Source organism: Polypterus senegalus, chromosome 8 (assembly GCF_016835505.1).
Source record: "Polypterus senegalus isolate Bchr_013 chromosome 8, ASM1683550v1, whole genome shotgun sequence".
NCBI classification, from domain to species: Eukaryota; Metazoa; Chordata; class Cladistia; order Polypteriformes; family Polypteridae; genus Polypterus; species Polypterus senegalus.
In genome coordinates this window covers 106927133-106947303 of record NC_053161.1, presented here as the reverse complement: position 1 = coordinate 106947303, position 20171 = coordinate 106927133, and the positions used below count along the sequence as shown (strand labels likewise).

The window sequence follows — 20171 nt, the reverse complement described above, 5'->3', positions numbered from 1 at the left end:
TTTCAAACCTGCAACAATGCATTTTATCTAGGAAAATGAAGATCCATTGCAGAAGAGCTGTCAGCATGAACAAGACAATGGTCTGAGTTTGAGGTCAAAGATGTTGCGTAACATGGGTAGTGAACAATATTCAGTAGTGAAAATATTAAATTTGTTTTTTTTCAAATGTAAGATGAATGCCATACGGGGTAGTTCTACATGAAGGGTAGACTGGTGATCTTATTACAATTTGGACAGATAAATAAAGGAAAAAAATAAGCGGCTCTACAGTATAATGCTAAAGTGTAAGATGACAGCAGCTCTTAATGGTAACATCATGTGAAGAAGAAAATTATAATGTAAAAAAGTATAATTTTAAAAGCCAAGAGTGATTTAAGAGGACAGGTGTTTGAAGAAAAACATGCTTATACTTCAGGCAGCTGTCAGAAATACTGAGCAGCCATCCAGAGGTGACTCCATCATGTGATGGATTCTGTTTGGCAGGCAGTGAATTATCCATTCCCAAATTTGAGAGTGGCATTAACAATGCCAACTCCTACAGGGAAAACTGCCAGAGCACCAATTAATCAACACTGAATGGATATATTTAGACTTAAAAACTGTACTGTCATGTCATTTTCTAACCCACTTAACCCAGACCAGGGTCGAGAGGGAGGGGTACAGGAGCCTATCCCAGTCAGCATAGGGCATATGGTGCCAATTCACAGCAAGGTAAACACACACACATATACACTAAAGCCAGTTTAGCATCACCAATTCACCTAACCTATATGTCTTTGGACCAAGAGAGGAAACTTGAGCACCCGGAGGAAACCCACGCTGAGACGGGGAGAAAATGCAAATTCCACACAAGGAGGACCTGGGACACAAACTTCAGTCTCCTTACTGCGAGGCAGCAGTGCTAACTCTGTGCCACCATGCCATCCCACTATACTGTCAGTTAAAATTTATTCATAAGGTGTAGCATCATAATCAATTGCTTTAGTTGTTTTTCTTAATTCCCAATCAGTATTGATATAATATGGCATTTATGATGTAACCAGCCACTGCAGTTGCTCTACTTGCAATTTCCTTGTAAAAACAAAGTAGATGAACTCTTTGAGAATACAGTGGTAACATGATCAAGTGGCAATCAAGGTACCTGCTTTTTGGATTAGGAACCATGCCATCGACATTACATATGTGGTAAACATTGTTTATGCAGTGAAATCTGTGGCTTTTCAAAATGTGGTTTTGAAAACGAATTGTCAAAACATTACTCATTTTTCAAATTCCAGGATATTGTCTAATATTGCACTTCCAGCATGAATTTTGCCAGCTTGAATGTCACAGGTTGAAAACAGTAGACGTATATTTGCAGGCAGCTGAGGGACAACCTAACAACATGACAGGGATGTAAACTTTAATTTGAAGCTTTATTCATGAGAACTCAAAGAAAGATTCTGCAAGCTGTCTAGGGGCAATTGTCATCTTCTGTATTGTCGGTAATACCTGCCAGGACAGACTTCAATTTCCAAATGGCAAAGTACTTACGAAACATTTATGAGTGAATACATGAATGTCTAAAGCTTTAAAGTTAAATATTTTTCATGAATTCACTAGATTGTAAATTCTTTTTCTTTGTGAATTCCAGAAGACAAAAACTATGCTCATTAAGGCAGCTTTAATCAAATCAGAATACGCAGACTTACACAATATGAAAACTTATGCAAGTATCAGTTTTTTGCTTTAAGATACCAGCGGTGAAATAGCTAATTTAGTCTTTAAAATTTCAGCATGTCACTTTGAAATAAAAGTACAGATTGGAAAAAGATGTGGAAGTATCATTTGTTATCCAGAAATAGTTTAATCCTGATTAAGGGCCCCAAACACTTTGTATCTTTAACATAAGCAGCAGGGACCTGCCTACACTAGTGATCAAAATTTGAGAACAATTAATGAAAAATGGTTTCTTTCAAATACTGATGGCTGTCACTGCTAAAAAATATAATGTCATTTTAGCTGTAGGCATGATTATTGTTTTACTACAATGTTTCAAAAATTACCAAGGCAAAAAAAGTAATAAAAAAAAAACTACAGCTATCAGATTTAGAGAAATGTTACAACAGTATTGCAAAAGAAGTTTGTCAATGCTTTTTGACAGTTTTCAACATTTAGTAGGTAGTGTAGAGGCCCTTGCTTTCAATGACTTTGGCACCTCTGCGTCTGTAGGACATGACTAACGTTTTGCACTGCTCTGGCTTGATTTTGTTCCGCTTGTCTTCCAGCTTCTTCCACAATTCTGTAACTGTAGTGGGTTTCTTTACTCTTAACTTTGTCACCAGTTATCTTCCAGGGATTCTCAATCGGGTTCAGATCAGGACTCTGGGCTGGCCATTTCATCACTTTAATGTTCTCCACTTCTAAGAATTGTTTGCAGTGTGGAGAATAATGAGGTGAGGGGTAGAACTGCATGTCATTGAAGGAGGTACTGATACACATTAGCATTCTCCTTGGCATGTAGCTGTATGAGCCGTATCTTTCTACTGAGGAAATGTTATTTCACGATAATTAGCTTTATCAGTTGATCGCCCAGCCCTACCTAGTGCAATGCTAGAGAAAAGTAATGAAGATAAAAATTGTGTGTTTTTATTTCTTCCCATTTCATGTTTTCTGTAAGAAGATCGAATCAATGTCATACTATGTAAGTGCAAAATAAATTATCTTTGAGTGGCACTAAAACCAAAATAAGTCTGTACTACTTCTTTATTTAACTTGCCAGTCTGTCAGGTAGCATGCAGTGCTGACTGCCCTAATATAAAGACAAAATTCTATGAAATAGAAGTACAGTATAATACTTATCCCTACCCATCATTCCAGTTTGCAGCATCTTCGCTAATTTATGCATTGAACGCAACATAATCACCCAAGTAATGCATGGTGTCAGTTTTTAGGTGAGATAGCTGCTAGGAGGACTTTTTGCGTGCTAGAAGCAAAGGTGTACAGCAGTGTTTATCAACCTTTTTTCTGTGGTGGCACACTTTTTGTAACCATCCCCAAACATCCCAACACCATGATGCTTCCTTCTCCAAACTTTAATGACTTCTTTACACACTTTGGGTTCAGTCTTTTCCCAGATTGATGCCAAACATGTTTCTCAATTGAACCAACTAAATTAAACCTTTGTCACTGAAATATACTTTGAACCAGCTCTCCTCACTCCACACAACATGCTCCTCAGCAAAGGCTAGTCTAGCTTTTTTATTCTTCTTGCTGTTGAATGGCTTATTCACTCTGGAGTGAGCCTTCAGTCCCAATTCTCTCAGACAATGAGACACCGTAAGTCAAGAGAAATTCTTAACTATTCAGCACTGAACTGGTGAGCAGTTCTAGCTGCTGTATTGAAGTGAACCCCACCGAGTTTCTGGATCTTCCTGTTTTCTCGTGCATCCATCTTATGAGGGCACTGGCCTTTTTTCTTCTTTTTGCTTCTTTGTACAGCTTCAATATTCAAGTTATTACATTCTTAGAATGACCAACTTCTCTTCCACTGGCTGAAAGGGTCATCTCATCAGCCTTCATCTGAAAAACCCGACATCACAGCATTTCAGTGACCCCAGAGCAGCTCACCATCTTGCAAAAAGCCTACCAAGGTTGACGATTTGGTTGGCGTTGCCTGGTATTTCAAGACATTTCCAGACAGAACCAGCTGTTAACTAGTACAACTTGTTCTCTGATTTTGATTGCTGACCTTCTTCAATTATCTTGTTTAAATCATTTATTTTGTGATGTGGGATAGTTTTCACTGATGAATTATGATTGCAATATGTCTCTTCTATTCGTTTTGAGATAACATTCAACTCGGATAAGCAGTGACTTTGAAAATTACAAAAATGTAATTATTTTGATTGCTAGTGTATGTGAGAAAGCTTTGCAGCCCCCAAATAGCTTTAAAATGGTTCTCATGTGTGCCTACCATTTCCCCATGTCCACTCTTTCATACTGGTGCCAACAGATTAGTTATTTCTGGAGCACCTCTTCAGACAAACCAGATATGGAGGGACTTTTCAGTTATAGAATAGAATAGAATATCTTTTATTGTCATTGCACTGAGAACAATACAATAAAATTTAAAACAGCTCTCCCACAGATGCTTTCATCACTCATACACACATCCTCATACATACACAGATAAAAAAAAAAACTGATTGGATTTGTAAAATAATGTAAAAAATTATAATTATCCATTTCGGGCAGTTTTTGTTGCATGATCCCGATTTGTGACAGTGATTCACGACTGTACCAAATTATGTTTGATCAACCCAGGTGAAATTTCTGAAATACGATCAGAATAACAACAAACAAACAATATCTCACACAAGAGCTCTCAACCGCTGTGTCTGTGCGCACTGCCATCATAGGTGTCCGTCTTTTAAAGAACTCGTCCCACATCATGTGCCAGTTTAATGTCCCTATTCTTCCAGCAAGTCTTTGCCAGCTGGGAAACCAACTTTAAAAATGTTTCTGTACCTACATGTTTACTCAGTGGTGTTTGAAACAGACAAAATATGAATGATGTAATATATATTTATGAACATATACATGGCAGAGTAGTGCAGGAGTATATAATTTGTAAAAGAAAAGGTTTTCATTAGTAATGCAGCCTGTTAGAGATGGGCTGAGTTCTCTTTTAACACAGTTCATACCTTGCTTATTGCTTAAAGAACAATAAAAAAATACATTTTAAATACAGAGCCCTTCAATCGACTGGCTCCCATCCAGGGCTGCTTCCTGCCCTGCCAACAATCCTGAATTGCATCAAGACGGTTAGAGATAGACTGACTGATGACTGATATTTAATGCATACCAGTAAGGGCTAAAAATTGCATATTTTAAGAAAAAGATAAATAAAAAAGATGGCAGAATATGTTGTATAATAGCCACACCATAGAATATTAACTTTTTTGTTTCTAAAAAGCAAACTTGATTAGTTAGAAAGAGTCCAATTGAATAATAAATGCACATCTTTATTTTCTCATTCTCTATTATATCTCTTCATTTTCCTTCTCAATCTTTATACAATAGTCTGCTTGAAAAGGTACTAACCTTTTCTGTTTTGCTCTCGTATGTCAGTTTTGACAATTGCAAATCAGTGCATTACTGCATATATTTTTATTTCTACAGTAAAACCTAACTGAAGCAAACTTAGCATCATTACATACATCAACAACAACACCATTTATTTATATAGCACATTTTCATACAAACAGTAGCTCAAAGTGCTTTATATAATAAAGAATAGAAAAATAAAAGACACAATAAGAAAGCAAAATAAGTCAACATTAATTAACATAGAATAAGAGTAAGGTCCAATGGCCGGGGGGGACAGAAAAAACAAAAAAACTCCAGACGGCTGGAGAAAAAAATAAAATCTGTAGGGATTTTTGTAAATCTGTACATATCACCAACATACCCCCCATCGCCCACTTTCTAGGTATGATGAAAAATTAAGAAGTTCCTAGTATCCCTTTTGTAACTATTTATTAATGACCCAACACAAGCAGCCCAGATTAATTCAGGTATACTTTACATCCTTAGAGTACTTAGAGTGCATTTTCCATGATTGCATAATGAGTTTGTGTCAGCTACTTGCTTTAAAACTGAGTGTGAACTCATTTGGACAGAAGCCAGCTCAAGGCCATATATGCTGAACAGAAGTCAAAAGAATAATGAGCTCACAGCTCAGTCTTGATTAGCTCTCTCTCTGTCCGTATTGGGGAGTCGGTTTCTCGTTAAACTGACATCTGGCATTTCTTGTTAAAAGGAATTCTCTTCCCACTGATAGAGTTGCTAACCACATTGATTTAGGTGTTTTTAAATGTACTTAGAGTATTCAAAACAGTTTTCTTAAAGTGCCTATTCTAAAAAAATATAGCATTCAGTCCATTCACAACTCATTTGATTTTAGCTGATGGTTTAATAGGAAAATGACCATTTTGATAATAGCATCAAAACTCACACAACTTGAAGAACAACTTCACACACAACTTGAAGAACAACTTTAAAGTTCAAGCAAAATAAGGAATAATGTCATACATACCCCTGCTGAACGTGTTGGACCTCTTCTCTGGGCACCAACATTGTGTGCCCTCCTTGGGTCAGCACTCTTACTACTCATGCTGCTGGCATACAGTTCACCTACAAAAAATATGACATAGCGTAAAGTTCTCAGAAAATGATTTACTTCAGTGTTGTGCAGCATGAAGTTTGAATGCAGTTTTATTAGTAGCCTGTATTATAGGAAAGAAATGTGTTTTGCCCTGAACATAATCATTATTGGTGTATCATGTAACATCAGTACTCTACTGAGAATTTCTTCACTTGGACACTGATAATAGAATAATAAAATGTTATTTGTTTAACAAATCAGTATGGACTCAGTTCTCTTCACATTTTTGCTACACTGAAGTACTGTTAACTTTACAAATGAAAATGAATTTGAACTTTGATCAATAACAAATAAATACAGTATTCTCTATATCCAAATTCAAGTGAAGAACTCTATTTCTGGGTGCAGAAAGAATTATCTGAAAATTAATATCAGCAAAACCAAGGAACTGGTTATAGACTTCCACCGCACCCAAGACCCTAAGTGTTCAGTCACTATTCAGGAAGTGGCTGTAGAGGTGGTAGAGCAGGTTAGACTGGTCTCATAATACAGAGGGGGACTATATAAGAAAGGGCAGAGCAGGCTGTTCTTTCTTAGGAGACTGCGTTCCTTTAGATAGATAGATAGATAGATAGATAGATAGATAGATAGATAGATAGATAGATAGATAGATAGATAGATACTTTATTAATCCCAAGGGGAAATTCACATAATCCAGCAGCAGTATACTGAAACAAAGAAACAATATTAAATTAAATAGTAATAAAAATGAAAAAAATTAAAATAAAATTAATGTTAGCATTTACTCCCCCGGGTGGAATTGAAGAGTCGCATAGTGTGGGGGAGGAACGATCTCCTCAGTCTGTCAGTGGAGCAGGACAGTGACAAAAGTCTGTCACTGAAGCTACTCCTCTGTCTGGAGATGACACTGTTCAGTGGATGCAGTGGATTCTTCATGATTGACAGGAGTTTGCTTAATGCCCGTCGCTCTGCCACAGATGTTAAACTGACCAACTTTACTCCTACAATAGAGCCTGCCTTCTTAACAAGTTTGTCCAGGCGTGATGTGGGTAGTGACACTCTTTACATCTTCTATAACTCTGAGATGGCCAGTGTGAAGTTTTACGTTGTGCTGTGCTGAACTGGTAGAATCACTTCAAGAGAGGCCCACCAAATCAACAAGCTAATAACAGGGCTGGCTAGGTTATGGGACACACTCTGGACCTCCTGGAGGTTGCAGCAAAGGATGAAATTGAGTGCCATTATGAACAATGCTGCACATTCTCTTTGTGACACACTGACACTGACGACTTTCAGCCAACAAATTATTCAGCAGAAGTATGTCAATGCTACTGGGGCTCCTTTATAACAACAGCAACATGTCTGCATAATACCTCACTGGGACTGGGACTGCCAAGTTTTCTTACCTTTTAAATTTTCTTCCATTTTACTCACCCTGGGGTATGTTCAGACCATTGTGTGTGTGTATATTTATTTAATTAAAGAGCTTATGTAAAAAGCTAAATTTCCTCCCTTGGGATAAATAAAGTTCTATTTATCTATATTATACACCTTTGTAGTTAAGATGTCCTTATTCATTCTGAAATAAAATTACAGTATATTTATTCCAAGAGCACAGGAACTGCACCCACTGTGTCTCTCTCTGGCCATGGTGTAGACTGAGAAAGATATGACTCCGAGAATTGTTTAATTTAGGAACCAGAAGTTATTATTCACAAAATTGTGAAAGAAAAAATGTATTTTTATGGAAATAGAGGTTGAAAAACCAGACAAAAGACTGAACCAAACTGGGAAATGTTAGGTTCAGAAGCAAATCAGGAAAAAAACAAGATTCAAAGGGCAAAGCAAGTTCAAACATCAAAGGCAGAGGCAAGGTCAGATATTTCAATTCTAAATGTAATAAAACTAAATTAGAAGCATAAATGGTAATTTAATGTTTTCTTTTCATAAACTAAGTTTTACTAACTTTTACATTTTTTGTAACTTATCCTATTCATTTTTAGGTCTATGGAAACAGACTAAAACACCTCTCAGGCTCTTTCTTTATACGTTCAGCAACAGAGTGCCATGAGTTGTAGCCATTGTTGAGTAACCAGACAAGTTTGAAAGAGAGAGCCCACCAGAGGATTCATTAATTTGTTTCTGCATAGAAGATTTGAATGCTGTAGTTTCTTTGTTAGGTAAATATATCTGAATTCATGTATTAATTACTCCTACTGACTTAGGGCTGCCAAGAGCTGCAGCCTGTCCAATACCAGTGGGTGGAGGAACTAACTCTGCTCAGGATGACAAGACATATTAAGCAACCTAACATGCGCATGTTTAGGATACAACTGGAGTACATAGCTAATACAAAGACAAGTCAAACATCTAAACTCAAAACAGACAATGGCCAAGTAAATTAAAGTGTTACATAAGAACATAAGAAATTTGACAAATGAGAAGAGACCATTCATTCCATCAAGCTCATTTTTTTTAGCTAATGGCTAAGCTGGCCTAATATCTCACCCAGATTCTTCTTAAAGGTTGACAAAGTTTCTGATTCAACTACATGCCTCGGTAGTTTGTTCCAGATTCTCAGAGCTCTTTGAGTAAAGAAGTACATCCTGGCTACAGCTCTAATGGCACTTCCTCATAACTTCAATGTTAACCTCTGTGTCACTTCATATGGAGTTGAACCAAAGAGCCTGGTGTTATTATGTTCTTGTGTAGTTTTGGCAGAAATTGGCAGACATTTTTTTTTTAAATGGTGACACTATGGTATAGCGAGTCCGCAGCTTCAAAAAAAAAAGGCCAGTTTTAAATTCATAGAGCCGTGTTGCTCTCCATGGGCACAATTGCACGACCACGGGGCATTAATGAAGTATTTGGAGCGAGTCACACCTGCACATGTGGGTGCGATCGTTCTCAATTGCTTCATTGGCTTCCAGCGGCGTGTGATTAAGGCACTACACTAAATGAGATGTGAGTGTATACTGTATATACACGTTGGCCCAAGGAAAGGGAGAAATCAAAGATGGCAGATGAATCAAAGAAAAGGAGAAAAGAAGGAAAGAGGTTAAAAGACGTGAAAGGCAGTCTTAGCAGGAGGATCTGGCCACCTGGAAGGAGGCAACAGTACGAGCTGGGGCCCCATGAAGGAACGTTAGCTGTGGCGCTCTAGGGGCTAGTTCACCCTACTGAACATTTGGGGGAGTGTGGCGAGCAAGGCAGGTGCCCTCCCTAGGCTTCCGAGGTGTGACCATGTGAGCACGAAGGAAGAAGGGAGAAGAGCAACCCTTGGACAGTCTGGCCGTGATGCCTGGAGGCAGCCAAGAAGGAGGTCGGCCAAAAGGTGCTTGTGGCTGCTGAGTCTCCACTGGCTACGTGAGCAATGGGTGTGCCGGGGAGAAAGAGAAGGAGGTGGGCTGAGATCAGGAGGAGTTAGACTGTATTTTAACCTTGGATTTTAACTGATTTATTTATTGATTTTGCTTTATCCCCACTTTTTATTTGATTTTTATGGATTTATATAGGCACTTTGTTGGTTTTACTTGTGTTTGTTGTTAATAAAAGCACTTTTTTCACCATCCTCTCGCTTCATCAGTGAATTGTCCTCATTTGTCAGCTCAACTCGGTATTAGTTCAGCAGACTCCCATGGAGGAACAGGTAGTCTATAGGGGACCGGCATCGTCACAGACGCATTTTAGGATATAGAATACATGCCAGAGCGATTTTGGAAAAATGAATGACCCAACACAAACAGCCCAGATTAATTCAGGTATACTTTACATCCTTAGAGTACTTAAAGTGCATTTTCCATGATTGCATAATGAGTTTCACAGACCACCTCTCTATAATGCAGAGGTACTCCACTTGAGGCTCACAGCAGTGAATATAAACGTAATGATGAGAGGAAAGTTGTTCATGTCTGTCTGCCTTCCATTTACCTTCACAAGAGCATTTTCCAGTATTTTATTTAACAATTTATTCACTTTGTGAAAATACATTTTTTGGACATTGTGAGCATACAATTGTATGACTTGATACAGTATGTGGATTATATGACATGAGTAATGTGAGATTTTTTTCATCAGCATTTTTGCCATTGCTTGCTGTTGTCCAGTGTTGGTTACCATAGATGCCTGTTTTATCAGAAACTTTGTTATTTCCAATCTAAATGAAAACACAAGACTGAAAATTTCTCTTGGCATCACCAAACACTACATGGGGTAAGTCACATACAAAAAATGCCATTTTTGGGTGGAGTATTCTTTTAATAGACTCTAGTAAATGAATAATATTTTCAGATGATAAGCTTTGCCAAGAATTTTCGGAGGAAACTTAACACGCCTCTCCCATACATTAGTTTGTGCAGGCATGCCAAATATTTAAATCTTTGTCAGTTATTCATTTGTAGGCTAAGAAGCAGTCTCTGTGCCCAAACCACAAATCTTCAAAAGTGTTTATTTAAAGTATTCAAAGTTAAACTAATTGAATCCTCTACATTTTTCAGCTCACTGTCACTTTTAGTTCATCATCCTATAGTGCACACTTTAAGACTGTAAAGACACCTGCATACTCACCAACAGCTGGATCTGGTCTTGCCGACTGGGATCGTGCCTGCCTGCACAAGCTGCTGCCATCATTGCCCTTTGCCAGTGTCCTGGGCAGAGTATATGCTGGGTGAGTCGGTGAGCTGCTGCTCTGAGCCCATGGACTTCGAGTAGGAAAGAGTACAAGAGGGGCTTCTTTTTCCCTTCAGTTTCATAGAAACAAACCAATTGTACCAAATTAATATTTGCTATCATAACCAAAAAGAGAAAAAAAACACATATACAGTACAAATATGGAAAATAATAAAGTACTCCATTGTAAATGGAGGATTGATTCCCTCTAATGCAGAAAAAAGACAGCACGTTTGTAGCATTTGCATGAGTGAGGTACCAAAGTAATTGCATTCAGATTGATGACAACAATTTAGTAAATCTGATAAAAATAATCTTAAAATGGGTGAACAATTCTTATTATTTGAACTATACTGCAGGTCAGAGTGCATGGCTGTGCACTAATTGTACATACTGTAAGTTCATCGTTCTGATCTTTAAGACTTGGCTGTATTATAGCAGAGAAGTAGCTGGCAAGTTGTCCCTACAGGAATGTTCTTAAGTACATTGAACTCAGATTCAATTTTCTTTTTCTTGAATTTAGACTTAATACATAACTGACATTATGGCTGCCTAGAAACGAAAAAAAGACGAACAGAGTTTAACATTAATTTATACCATTTTGTGCTTTTGCAGCTTCTAATCTTTGAAAGACTTGCTGTAAAATGAGTAAAACACTTTCAATGTACCTGCAAAGTAAATTTTAAAAGGGCATTACATCAAAACCTGCTAGTCATTGGTTTTTCTCTTCTTCTTTCCTCTCATTTGTGTCATAATGTTCTGGGGAACTGCCAACATTTAATGGAGAATTCAATGAAAGAACTGTAAAAGGGCAGAGCTGATGGTGGTAAATAAGAGCTGTATGATGAAATCAGTTTTTTAAATACCCAAGGACTGTATCATTAAACTGTGTAATATTATTTTATTACTCACATGTTCAATTTTTTGCTTGCATTAATCAGTCATCTTGTATATATTATGTACATGGAGCTGGTTGCATTGTCATTTCAGTGTGAAAAAGATCAGGGTACCATTTGTTTAAAGTTTATAATTACTCCGCCTGTTGGCATGTTTCAGGGTATCACGCTTATACAGTCAAACATGGAAGTGTGATGAGTTTCTTATGGGGGCCTATTTAAGGGCATACAGCTTTTGCAAGGTGGAGAAAGAGAACAGTTGTTCACACACTTTACGTTTCCCACCTCCCTAGAATGGAGGAACACTGCCTGGAAGAAGAATAGTGGCATCACTTTTACTCCACCTTCAGCTCCACCCCTTCTGGCCCAGAAGAATAAAGGGGCTCTGTGACAGGAAATTGTTGTCATTTGACCAAAAGACCATAAAGAGAACACAACAGGCCCTCCTGAAATTGTGTTTCTAAGAACTCAGCAACGTTTGGATTGTTTTCTGCATTTCTTCCTTTTGCCTCAACACAATGGCAGTTAAAGGGGTTTTCCCAGTTGAGACTTTTTCCGTCTTTGCATTATTCTCAGAACTTAGTAACTCGTCATCATCTTAATCCACGTCACATCAAATTGGAAATAAACAGTTACCTGCCCATTGAGCAGACAGCCATTCTAAGATAACTTGTATGATGTGAAGACAATGATGGACAAAAAAGGGTTAATTTAGTTGAACACATCATGAATCAGAATCAGAAGGAGGAAGAAGATGTAAGCAACAGCTGATCATAAAACTGAAAGACAATCTAAGCAAAACCAACTGCAAAAGGGCCAATCAAAGACAAGGTTCATAAATCAAAATCAAAACGAATGGAAAACAACCAAAGCAGAGGTTGACAGTTTTTATAAAACTGTTTTAGACACACCAAGAAACGGTAAAGAGAAGATTAAAGAGAAGATCTTGTAAAGAGATTGATTAAACAATAAAGCCAACATTACGAATTAAATGTCCTTCAAGAGGCTGAAGACATTGTGTTAGACTAGCAGCTGTAAACTGTCACATTTTGAATTAGTGGGATGGGAAGGCTTTATTCCACTCTGGGAATCTGCCTTCTTGTTATGGTCGCAGGGTTAACTACATCTTCTTCCACCTTTGAAGTGGACAGAGCAAATTTGAAAATAGATAGAGGAATCTGTACTCATAACAACAACAAGGTCATTTTGTATCTTTTTATGTGTTTTACATTATTGCTGTGAGAAGTTTGAGTACTTAAATATTCTTTTGAATATTCACTAGAAGAATGAATATAAAGGACTCAACTTGTTTCATTAATTAAGCTTTCCATTTAGACCGGAGTTAAGCAATGTCGGTCCTGGATGGTTTTAATTTCAACACACTTGCCAAATTAGAAGCCAGTCCTTGCCAATATCATACCTTATTTCTTTTTATGGCTTGTTAGTGTTTTAAATCTACAATATCAGGTCATTCTTATACCATAGATTTTTTTTCCTTTCCAAGGATATGATCCAAATGATTTGAAGCCTAAAACGGATGAGTAATTTTCAGTCCTTCACTTTTTCATATATGAAGTATAGGGAAAGTATTAGAATTCTCCAAAAATTCCATTTCGAGATTTTGATGAATCTTAAACATTTCATTGGACATCCTTGAGTCCAAAAATACCATTTTTGGAATTATGTCTGTGTGTGTGTGTGCGTGTGTGTGTGTATGTGAGTGTTTTTCAACCGGGGTTCCACGGAATCCAAGGGTTCCGCCAGAAAAGTCCTAATGATATAGGACATACTGGTGGATAATTGCACAGGGTTCCGTGAGCAAGGTAACCATTCGCGCAGGGTTCCACTCCAGTGAAAAGGATGAAAAACACTGGTGTATGTAAACACGAGAACTTGAGTATGCTTTCACTTAGGTCAACCAAATTCTGCATACAAGTACTAGGCACAAAACATAGATTTCTATTAACTTTTGGGCTATTTCCGCTAACCGGAAATACTACTTTACCTTTTATTCATGCAGCTCCAAAGCCCGATTTATTCAACTTTACGTTTATAATTGTTCAATATATTATTAATTTGATTCCATCTATTGTTGATAGTTCTTTAATGTGCATAATATAATATAATCATTGTCTTGCGGTTTACTCCTCAAATATCCATCCCCATATTTGAGTATACAAGAACGTCTAGGGAAACCGCTCCCGATCTTTTCTCTTCAGTTTCCTTTCAAATATTTTATTAAACAAGATAGCTCACAATGAGAAAATGGAGACAAGTTAAACAGATAACTTCTGGTTTCTTTGTCATTTGCATCTTATTGCTAATAAGGAGAAAGTCAAAGAAGTGAATGCAGCCATTTTAAGACTAAAATAAGCAATTAAGGGTTCAAAATTGTAACAAGCGATATAACTACAATGAAGCGTCAAAGTGACCCTTGAGCAATAAGTGCTTCATCAGCAATAATTGACTCTTCATGAAGAAACTGGTTTGGAAAAAAACCTGAAGCCACTTTAGCCCTCCAGGACTGATGTTGTTCATCCCTGAGTTAGACGAATTGAATATTTCTGAGCTTACTCTGTTAGTGTTTTATTTGAGAGCCAGGTATTTTTTCAGCATTCCTAACTTGAACAGATTAAACAATGAATTAGCCACTTAAATAATATTTTAGGGGCGGCACGGTGGCGCAGTGGTGGCGCTGCTGCCTCGCAGTTAGGAGACCTGGGTTCGCTTCCCGGGTCCTCCCTGCGTGGAGTTTGCATGTTCTCCCGTGTCTGCGTGGGTTTCCTCCGGGCGCTCCGGTTTCCTCCCACAATCCAAAGACATGCAGGTTAGGTGGATTGGCGATTCTAAATTGGCCCTAGTGTGTGCTTGGTGTGTGGGTGTGTTTGTGTGTGTCCTGTGGTGGGTTGGCACCCTGCCCAGGATTGGTTCCTGCCTTGTGCCCTGTGTTGGCTGGGATTGGCTCCAGCAGACCCCAGTGACCCTGTATTCGGATTCAGCGGGTTAGAAGATGGATGGATGGATGGATAATATTTTAGGTTCTACTACTTATAGCAACCAAAATGCCGGTGCCAGGTTCTGATTGTCTTTGACCCTGGTTTGTCCCTGACCACATCTTTCAGCTTCTCTCAATCATCTCCAGGTTTTGTTGTCACTTAAAATAATCCTTGGCATATGGTTGTGACCCTGACAGTGAATAGAGAGTCGATTGTTTTTTCGGCAGCTGTAAATGGCTGGTCTTCATTTTTATTACACATTCAGTTGCTAATTTAATTTTAGAGGTAATGGGTACAAATGAAATGCATATTGAGGCATTTGATGATGAAATATGGAACTTTTAAAAGAGCACAGCATTGTAGGTTATAAATACCATTTTAGTTTTCATTTTCTCTGTGCACTTTAATGGATGTTGTTTATTCAGGTGAGTGCCTTTAAGCTGCATTTCCACAAACTGTCCATATCGTATAACCAGTCATATTAGCACATATGTGTAGCTTTTATTCACTTTCTATTAACTTGCAAGGAAGCATACATAAGAAGAAGGCTTCATTTGTGATTCCATGCAGCAGGTATAGTATTAAGTAAAGTGGAGAGAGAAGTGGGAGACTTGTAAAGTCAGATTTTGGACTTTATTTTAAACCAATTTGCTATTGTAACAATACAGGCGAAATTAAAAATGTATTTTGTGTTAAACACATGTATTCCCAGAATTCCTTTAACATTTAATGAGATTTTCAGTGTCAGGGATTGAATCTACAGTATATAGGAGTTTTTGTCATAATTAGTCTCTGGAATTTTGCATGTATTATTTTTTTAATGTTTTTGTTTTGCTGCAATGCTATTTTGTGGTTTCTTTGCTATGACACAGAGGTTGTAAGGTATGATGTCAGCACCATTACACTTTGTAAAATGGTGCCATGATTTTATCAGCATCCAAGATTGTGGATAATCAAATGAAAAATTCACGTTCGTGTTTGGTATGTTACGGATTGTAGAATGTAACAATTCTCACTCAGACCTTGAGTTTATTTTAATTGGTTTGGCAACAGTTTATTTGAATTCCCAGTTTTCGACTTTGCTTTGTGTTAGACTAATGGTTATCTCCTGGGGCCTCATGTATAACGCCGTGCGTAGAACTCGCACTATAACATGGCATAAGCACAAAAGCCGAAATGTGCTTACGCACAGAAAAATCCAGATGCAGGAATCTGTGCGTACTCCAACTTCCACGTTCTTCCGCTACATAAATCCCGATCAGCGTGAAAAGTAACGCTCATGCATGCACTTTATGTAACGCCCCAACTCCTCCCAGAATTACGCCTCTTTGAATATGCAAATGAATATAAATCGCCCTTAAGCTCAGCCTTCTGTGAAAAGACAATAGGAAAAGCACAGGGGAACATATAAGAATTTCAGCGAATACCAAGTGGAGGCAAAGGAAAAACATACTATTTGTTCAAATAAACCGTGGTATAATCAACAAAATGAAGTTGATCGAGTGACATAGTGTGTTGGAGAAACTTGAAAGCTCACATTCACAAAATCGCTCAGTGCTGGAAATAAAAAAGAAGTCACATATCAAAGTCGCCGTGAAAAGCCATATGAAAGTGTCATATGAAAGCTTATTAGGGTACAGAGAAAAAAAGGCACACAGTGGGGAAAAAGCACGAAATGTCAACTTCAATCTCGAAATTTCTACTTTAATCATGTAATTTATTTTGTCATTAAAGTAGAACATCATAAACATCATCTTAAAATCGTTTAATTAACCAGTTTCTCAAATCACATCGTAATTAAAGTAGCATGTTAAATGCTTTGTTTTGTATTTGATCTTCTATGTGCTCTATGTGTGTGAATCACTACGTGCTTCTTAAACTGGCTCTCTTCCTCCAACTGGACACAGAATTCATTACATTTGTGATATTACATTGAATAACTAAAATATTGATATAATTTTCATGATGATAGAAGTTAAAACACGTTATTAAACATGAGTTTCACGGCGCAGTGATTGTGTACGACCTTCGATGAAAATATTTATTGCAGCAGTACTCAGGGGCGGCTCTAGGCTTGTGGTGGCACTGGGCAGAGGAAAAATCGGTGGCCCCTTTGCCCGCCAATGTCAGTAAGGTAGCTTATGCACGGTGGATGGCCATGTCCATTGCAGACACTGCATAGCCGCCTTGTGCTCATGACACAAGCATTTAACTATTGCCGAAATTTGTCACTGCGTTTTTAGCTGTGTTGTTATTTTCTCTTTCTATTTTATATTCAATATATATTGGCGTAGCCGCCACTGCAGTCCTTGCTTTTCTTTCCCCAAATACCCAATCACAATTGGGGAGCGGCGATTCTTCAAATTTCACATTGAAATATCTTCGTAGTACATGTTTAATTATTCTATCCTTGAGAACACTCCCAGTGAAGAATATAGATTATTAAAATGAAGTTAAAGTTTTATCTGTATAATATAATAAACATATTTTGCTGCATTTCATCTTAAAAATGATATCATATGTAAATACGCACTTTATAAAGTGGCTTAGGTTGTGCGATATTATAACTGTAGTGCAAGTTTACAGTGAGGTAATTCTACTTATAAGTACAAACAGTTCTACAAGGAGCAATTGATCGAGTGCGTTTATAGTTCTTGGGATGAAACTGTTTCTGAACCGCGAGGTCCGTACAAGAAAGGCTTTGAAACGTTTTGCCGTGGCTGAGACAGCGTGTACTTGAAGCTGTATACCGATAATTCTCTTTCCGATCAGCTGCTGCTGTGATTCACACTCAGATACAGTGATATAAATACTCCGAGTGGTGCAGTGAGAGTAATATGGAAAAAGATGATCCGCTGTGGCAACTCCTAACTGTAGCAGCTGAAAGAAGAAGGTGTAGTTAGAGTAGCAAAGCTAAAGCAGTAATGGTATTTGGAATACTATGGCTATTCCTTGGACCATTATATTGTTACAAGTTAATTACAATCAGATGCGTTACACTAATAAACAATATGCGGTTAGTTTCAGTGTATTTATAGAGCCGCGTCAGGAAAATAAGGTGTAACCACACAGGAACAGTACCACTGCTTTGACGCTGGGTGCCGCCAGTCTGCAAAACGGGGCGGAGAACTTGCGTACGACAGGGTGTGAGGTACCGTGGAAAAGTGCGTGGCTTTACGGCAAGTGTAGGTTTTATACATCGCGATTTGAACGTGGAAGAGTTCTTACGCAACATTTCTGTGCGTACGCACCGTTTATACATGAGGCTCCTGGTCCTTCCTTAGAACCTGAGTGCTCAGTTCACTAGCGCCAGAACAGCAGTTATTTTAATTTGCTGGTGTATAGTACAGTTCAACAATATGTTATCAATAAACAGGTTGCTGAGCTGGGTTTCTATTCCATTTTGGCATATATATTCTTTGGAACTTAATCATGCTTTTAGTGGAGCTGAATCGTGCTTTTTTAGTGGCCCACAAGGGAGGAAAACTAGTCTCAGAACTGTACTATCTCAAATGAAAAGAAAGGTGGAGAAAAATATTTGATGGATTGGGAGATAGAACAGGCAACAAATGTGATCTAAAGATAAAGTGAAAGTCCAAAACTGTGGAAAAAAACAAGAAAAAATCTTAGATATAGGCCAAGGTCAAAATTTGGAGAAAAAATATCAAGACACCAAAGCCCAAAATGTTGAACAGAATTTTTAGTCTAAGGACACTCAAAAAAGATTGTAAAGGTTGTTGAGAAGCTGGGTAATTACTATTTTTTGAGAATATCCAGAATATTGGACAACACTGGCTTAAATATTATCACAGCAATTATGTTTTCGACATTCCTATAACATCTAGATATATCAATGGTAGCTCAAACTGGCGGCAACCATAAAAACATCTAAATGGCACCACATGAATGTTCAAAACAAAATGATAAACTGTAATAACTATTCGAAAAACAAAATAGTTGTACATCATGGAAGTGAAAATAAATTCTTTAAAATTATAAACCTCCATAAACAGGTAACAGTACTCAGGATTAAGTTCATATAAAATTAAAAAGAGAAGCGCCCCCAAAACATCAATTCAAGACAAGACCAATTGGTAAGTATAGGAAAGGAAATGCCACTGCAGTGACTAATGAGAACTTTCATTAACACCCTTTCAAATAAATTAAAGAGGAGAGGCCGGGAACTGTTTTTAGAGCACATCAATTGGATCATCAGTTGAAGCACGGGCTGGAACACTGAGCAGAGCAGAGATGGACAACCAAAGTCCACAGAGGGTGACACAAAAAAAACCTAAACTGGTTTAGCAAAAGTCCAAAACAATTTCTAAACTGAATAATTTTGCTGAGGTGGGCTGGCGCCCTGCCCGGGGTTTGTTTCCTGCTCCAGCAGACCCCCGTGACCCTGTAGTTAGGATATAGTGGGTTGGATAATGGATGGATGGATGGATACTTTTGCTCAAACACTAAGTCTCAACCTTCACTTTTATACAGATGGATGGTACAAGGCAATCTTATATAACATGGTTATCACGTCATGTGCGTTATTTATTTAATCACACTCATTATCACAGCAAACAACCCAAAATGGTGGCAATCATGACATCATCATTATAATGGTAAAAAATAGAAATAAGAATGGACAATAAACAAAACATCCATCCATCCATCCATCCATTTTCTAACCCGCTGAATCCGAATACAGGGTCACGGGGGTCTGCTGGAGCCAATCCCAGCCAACACAGGGCACAAGGCAGGAACCAATCCTGGGCAGGGTGCCAACCCACCGCAGTAAACAAAACATTACTTTTGCAATCCTGACAGCCACTAGTAGATTCATGGATGACCAGATGCATTAAATGATAGTAAATACATTATAATGTGACCTTGAGAGATGCTCTGGACACAGTGGCTCCCCTTTAAACAAAAGTGATCAAAGCACATAGAAACTCTCCCTGGTTTAATGAAAATACTCGAGCTCTTAAATTAGAGTGTTGAAAACTGGAGCGCAGATGGAGAACAACAAAGCTACATGTCTTTCAAATTGCATGGACAGAGAGTGTATATAAATATAAAAAGGCCCTCTTTAAAGCTCGCTCAGAATACTATTCTACATTAATAGATAGCAATAATAAAAATCCTCGGGTACTGTTTAGAACAGTAGCTAAATTAACAAATGGGAATTCAGATCAACAGTGCAAAATACCAGCAGATGTTAGCAGTACAGAGTTTATGAACTTCTCCAATGAGAAAATTAAAAATATAAGATCCCAGATCTCAGCTTCACAGTACAAACCAAATACTAGCTTAGCAGACCCTGCCGCACATTGCATTCAGCACTTTAGTAATTTTAATCCTGTAACTGAGCAGGAAGTCTTAACTTTAATTACTAAAATGAAGCCCACTACTTGTTCCCTAGATCCAGTGCCAACAAAACTAGTAAAA

General features: G+C 37.8%; 1 protein-coding gene across 1 annotated transcript in view; it reads right to left on the bottom strand.

Moving 5' to 3' along the window:
* LOC120534581 (lamin tail domain-containing protein 1-like) overlaps positions 1–20171 on the bottom strand; it is a 68330-nt gene that overhangs the window by 32484 nt on the left and 15675 nt on the right. Inside the window, exons 5-6 of the mRNA XM_039762173.1 lie at positions 10736–10908; positions 6080–6177 (exon numbers count right to left, since the gene is read on the bottom strand). Of these exons, the coding sequence (XP_039618107.1) occupies positions 6080–6177; positions 10736–10908 (271 nt within the window). The remainder of the gene's footprint in view (positions 1–6079; positions 6178–10735; positions 10909–20171) is intronic.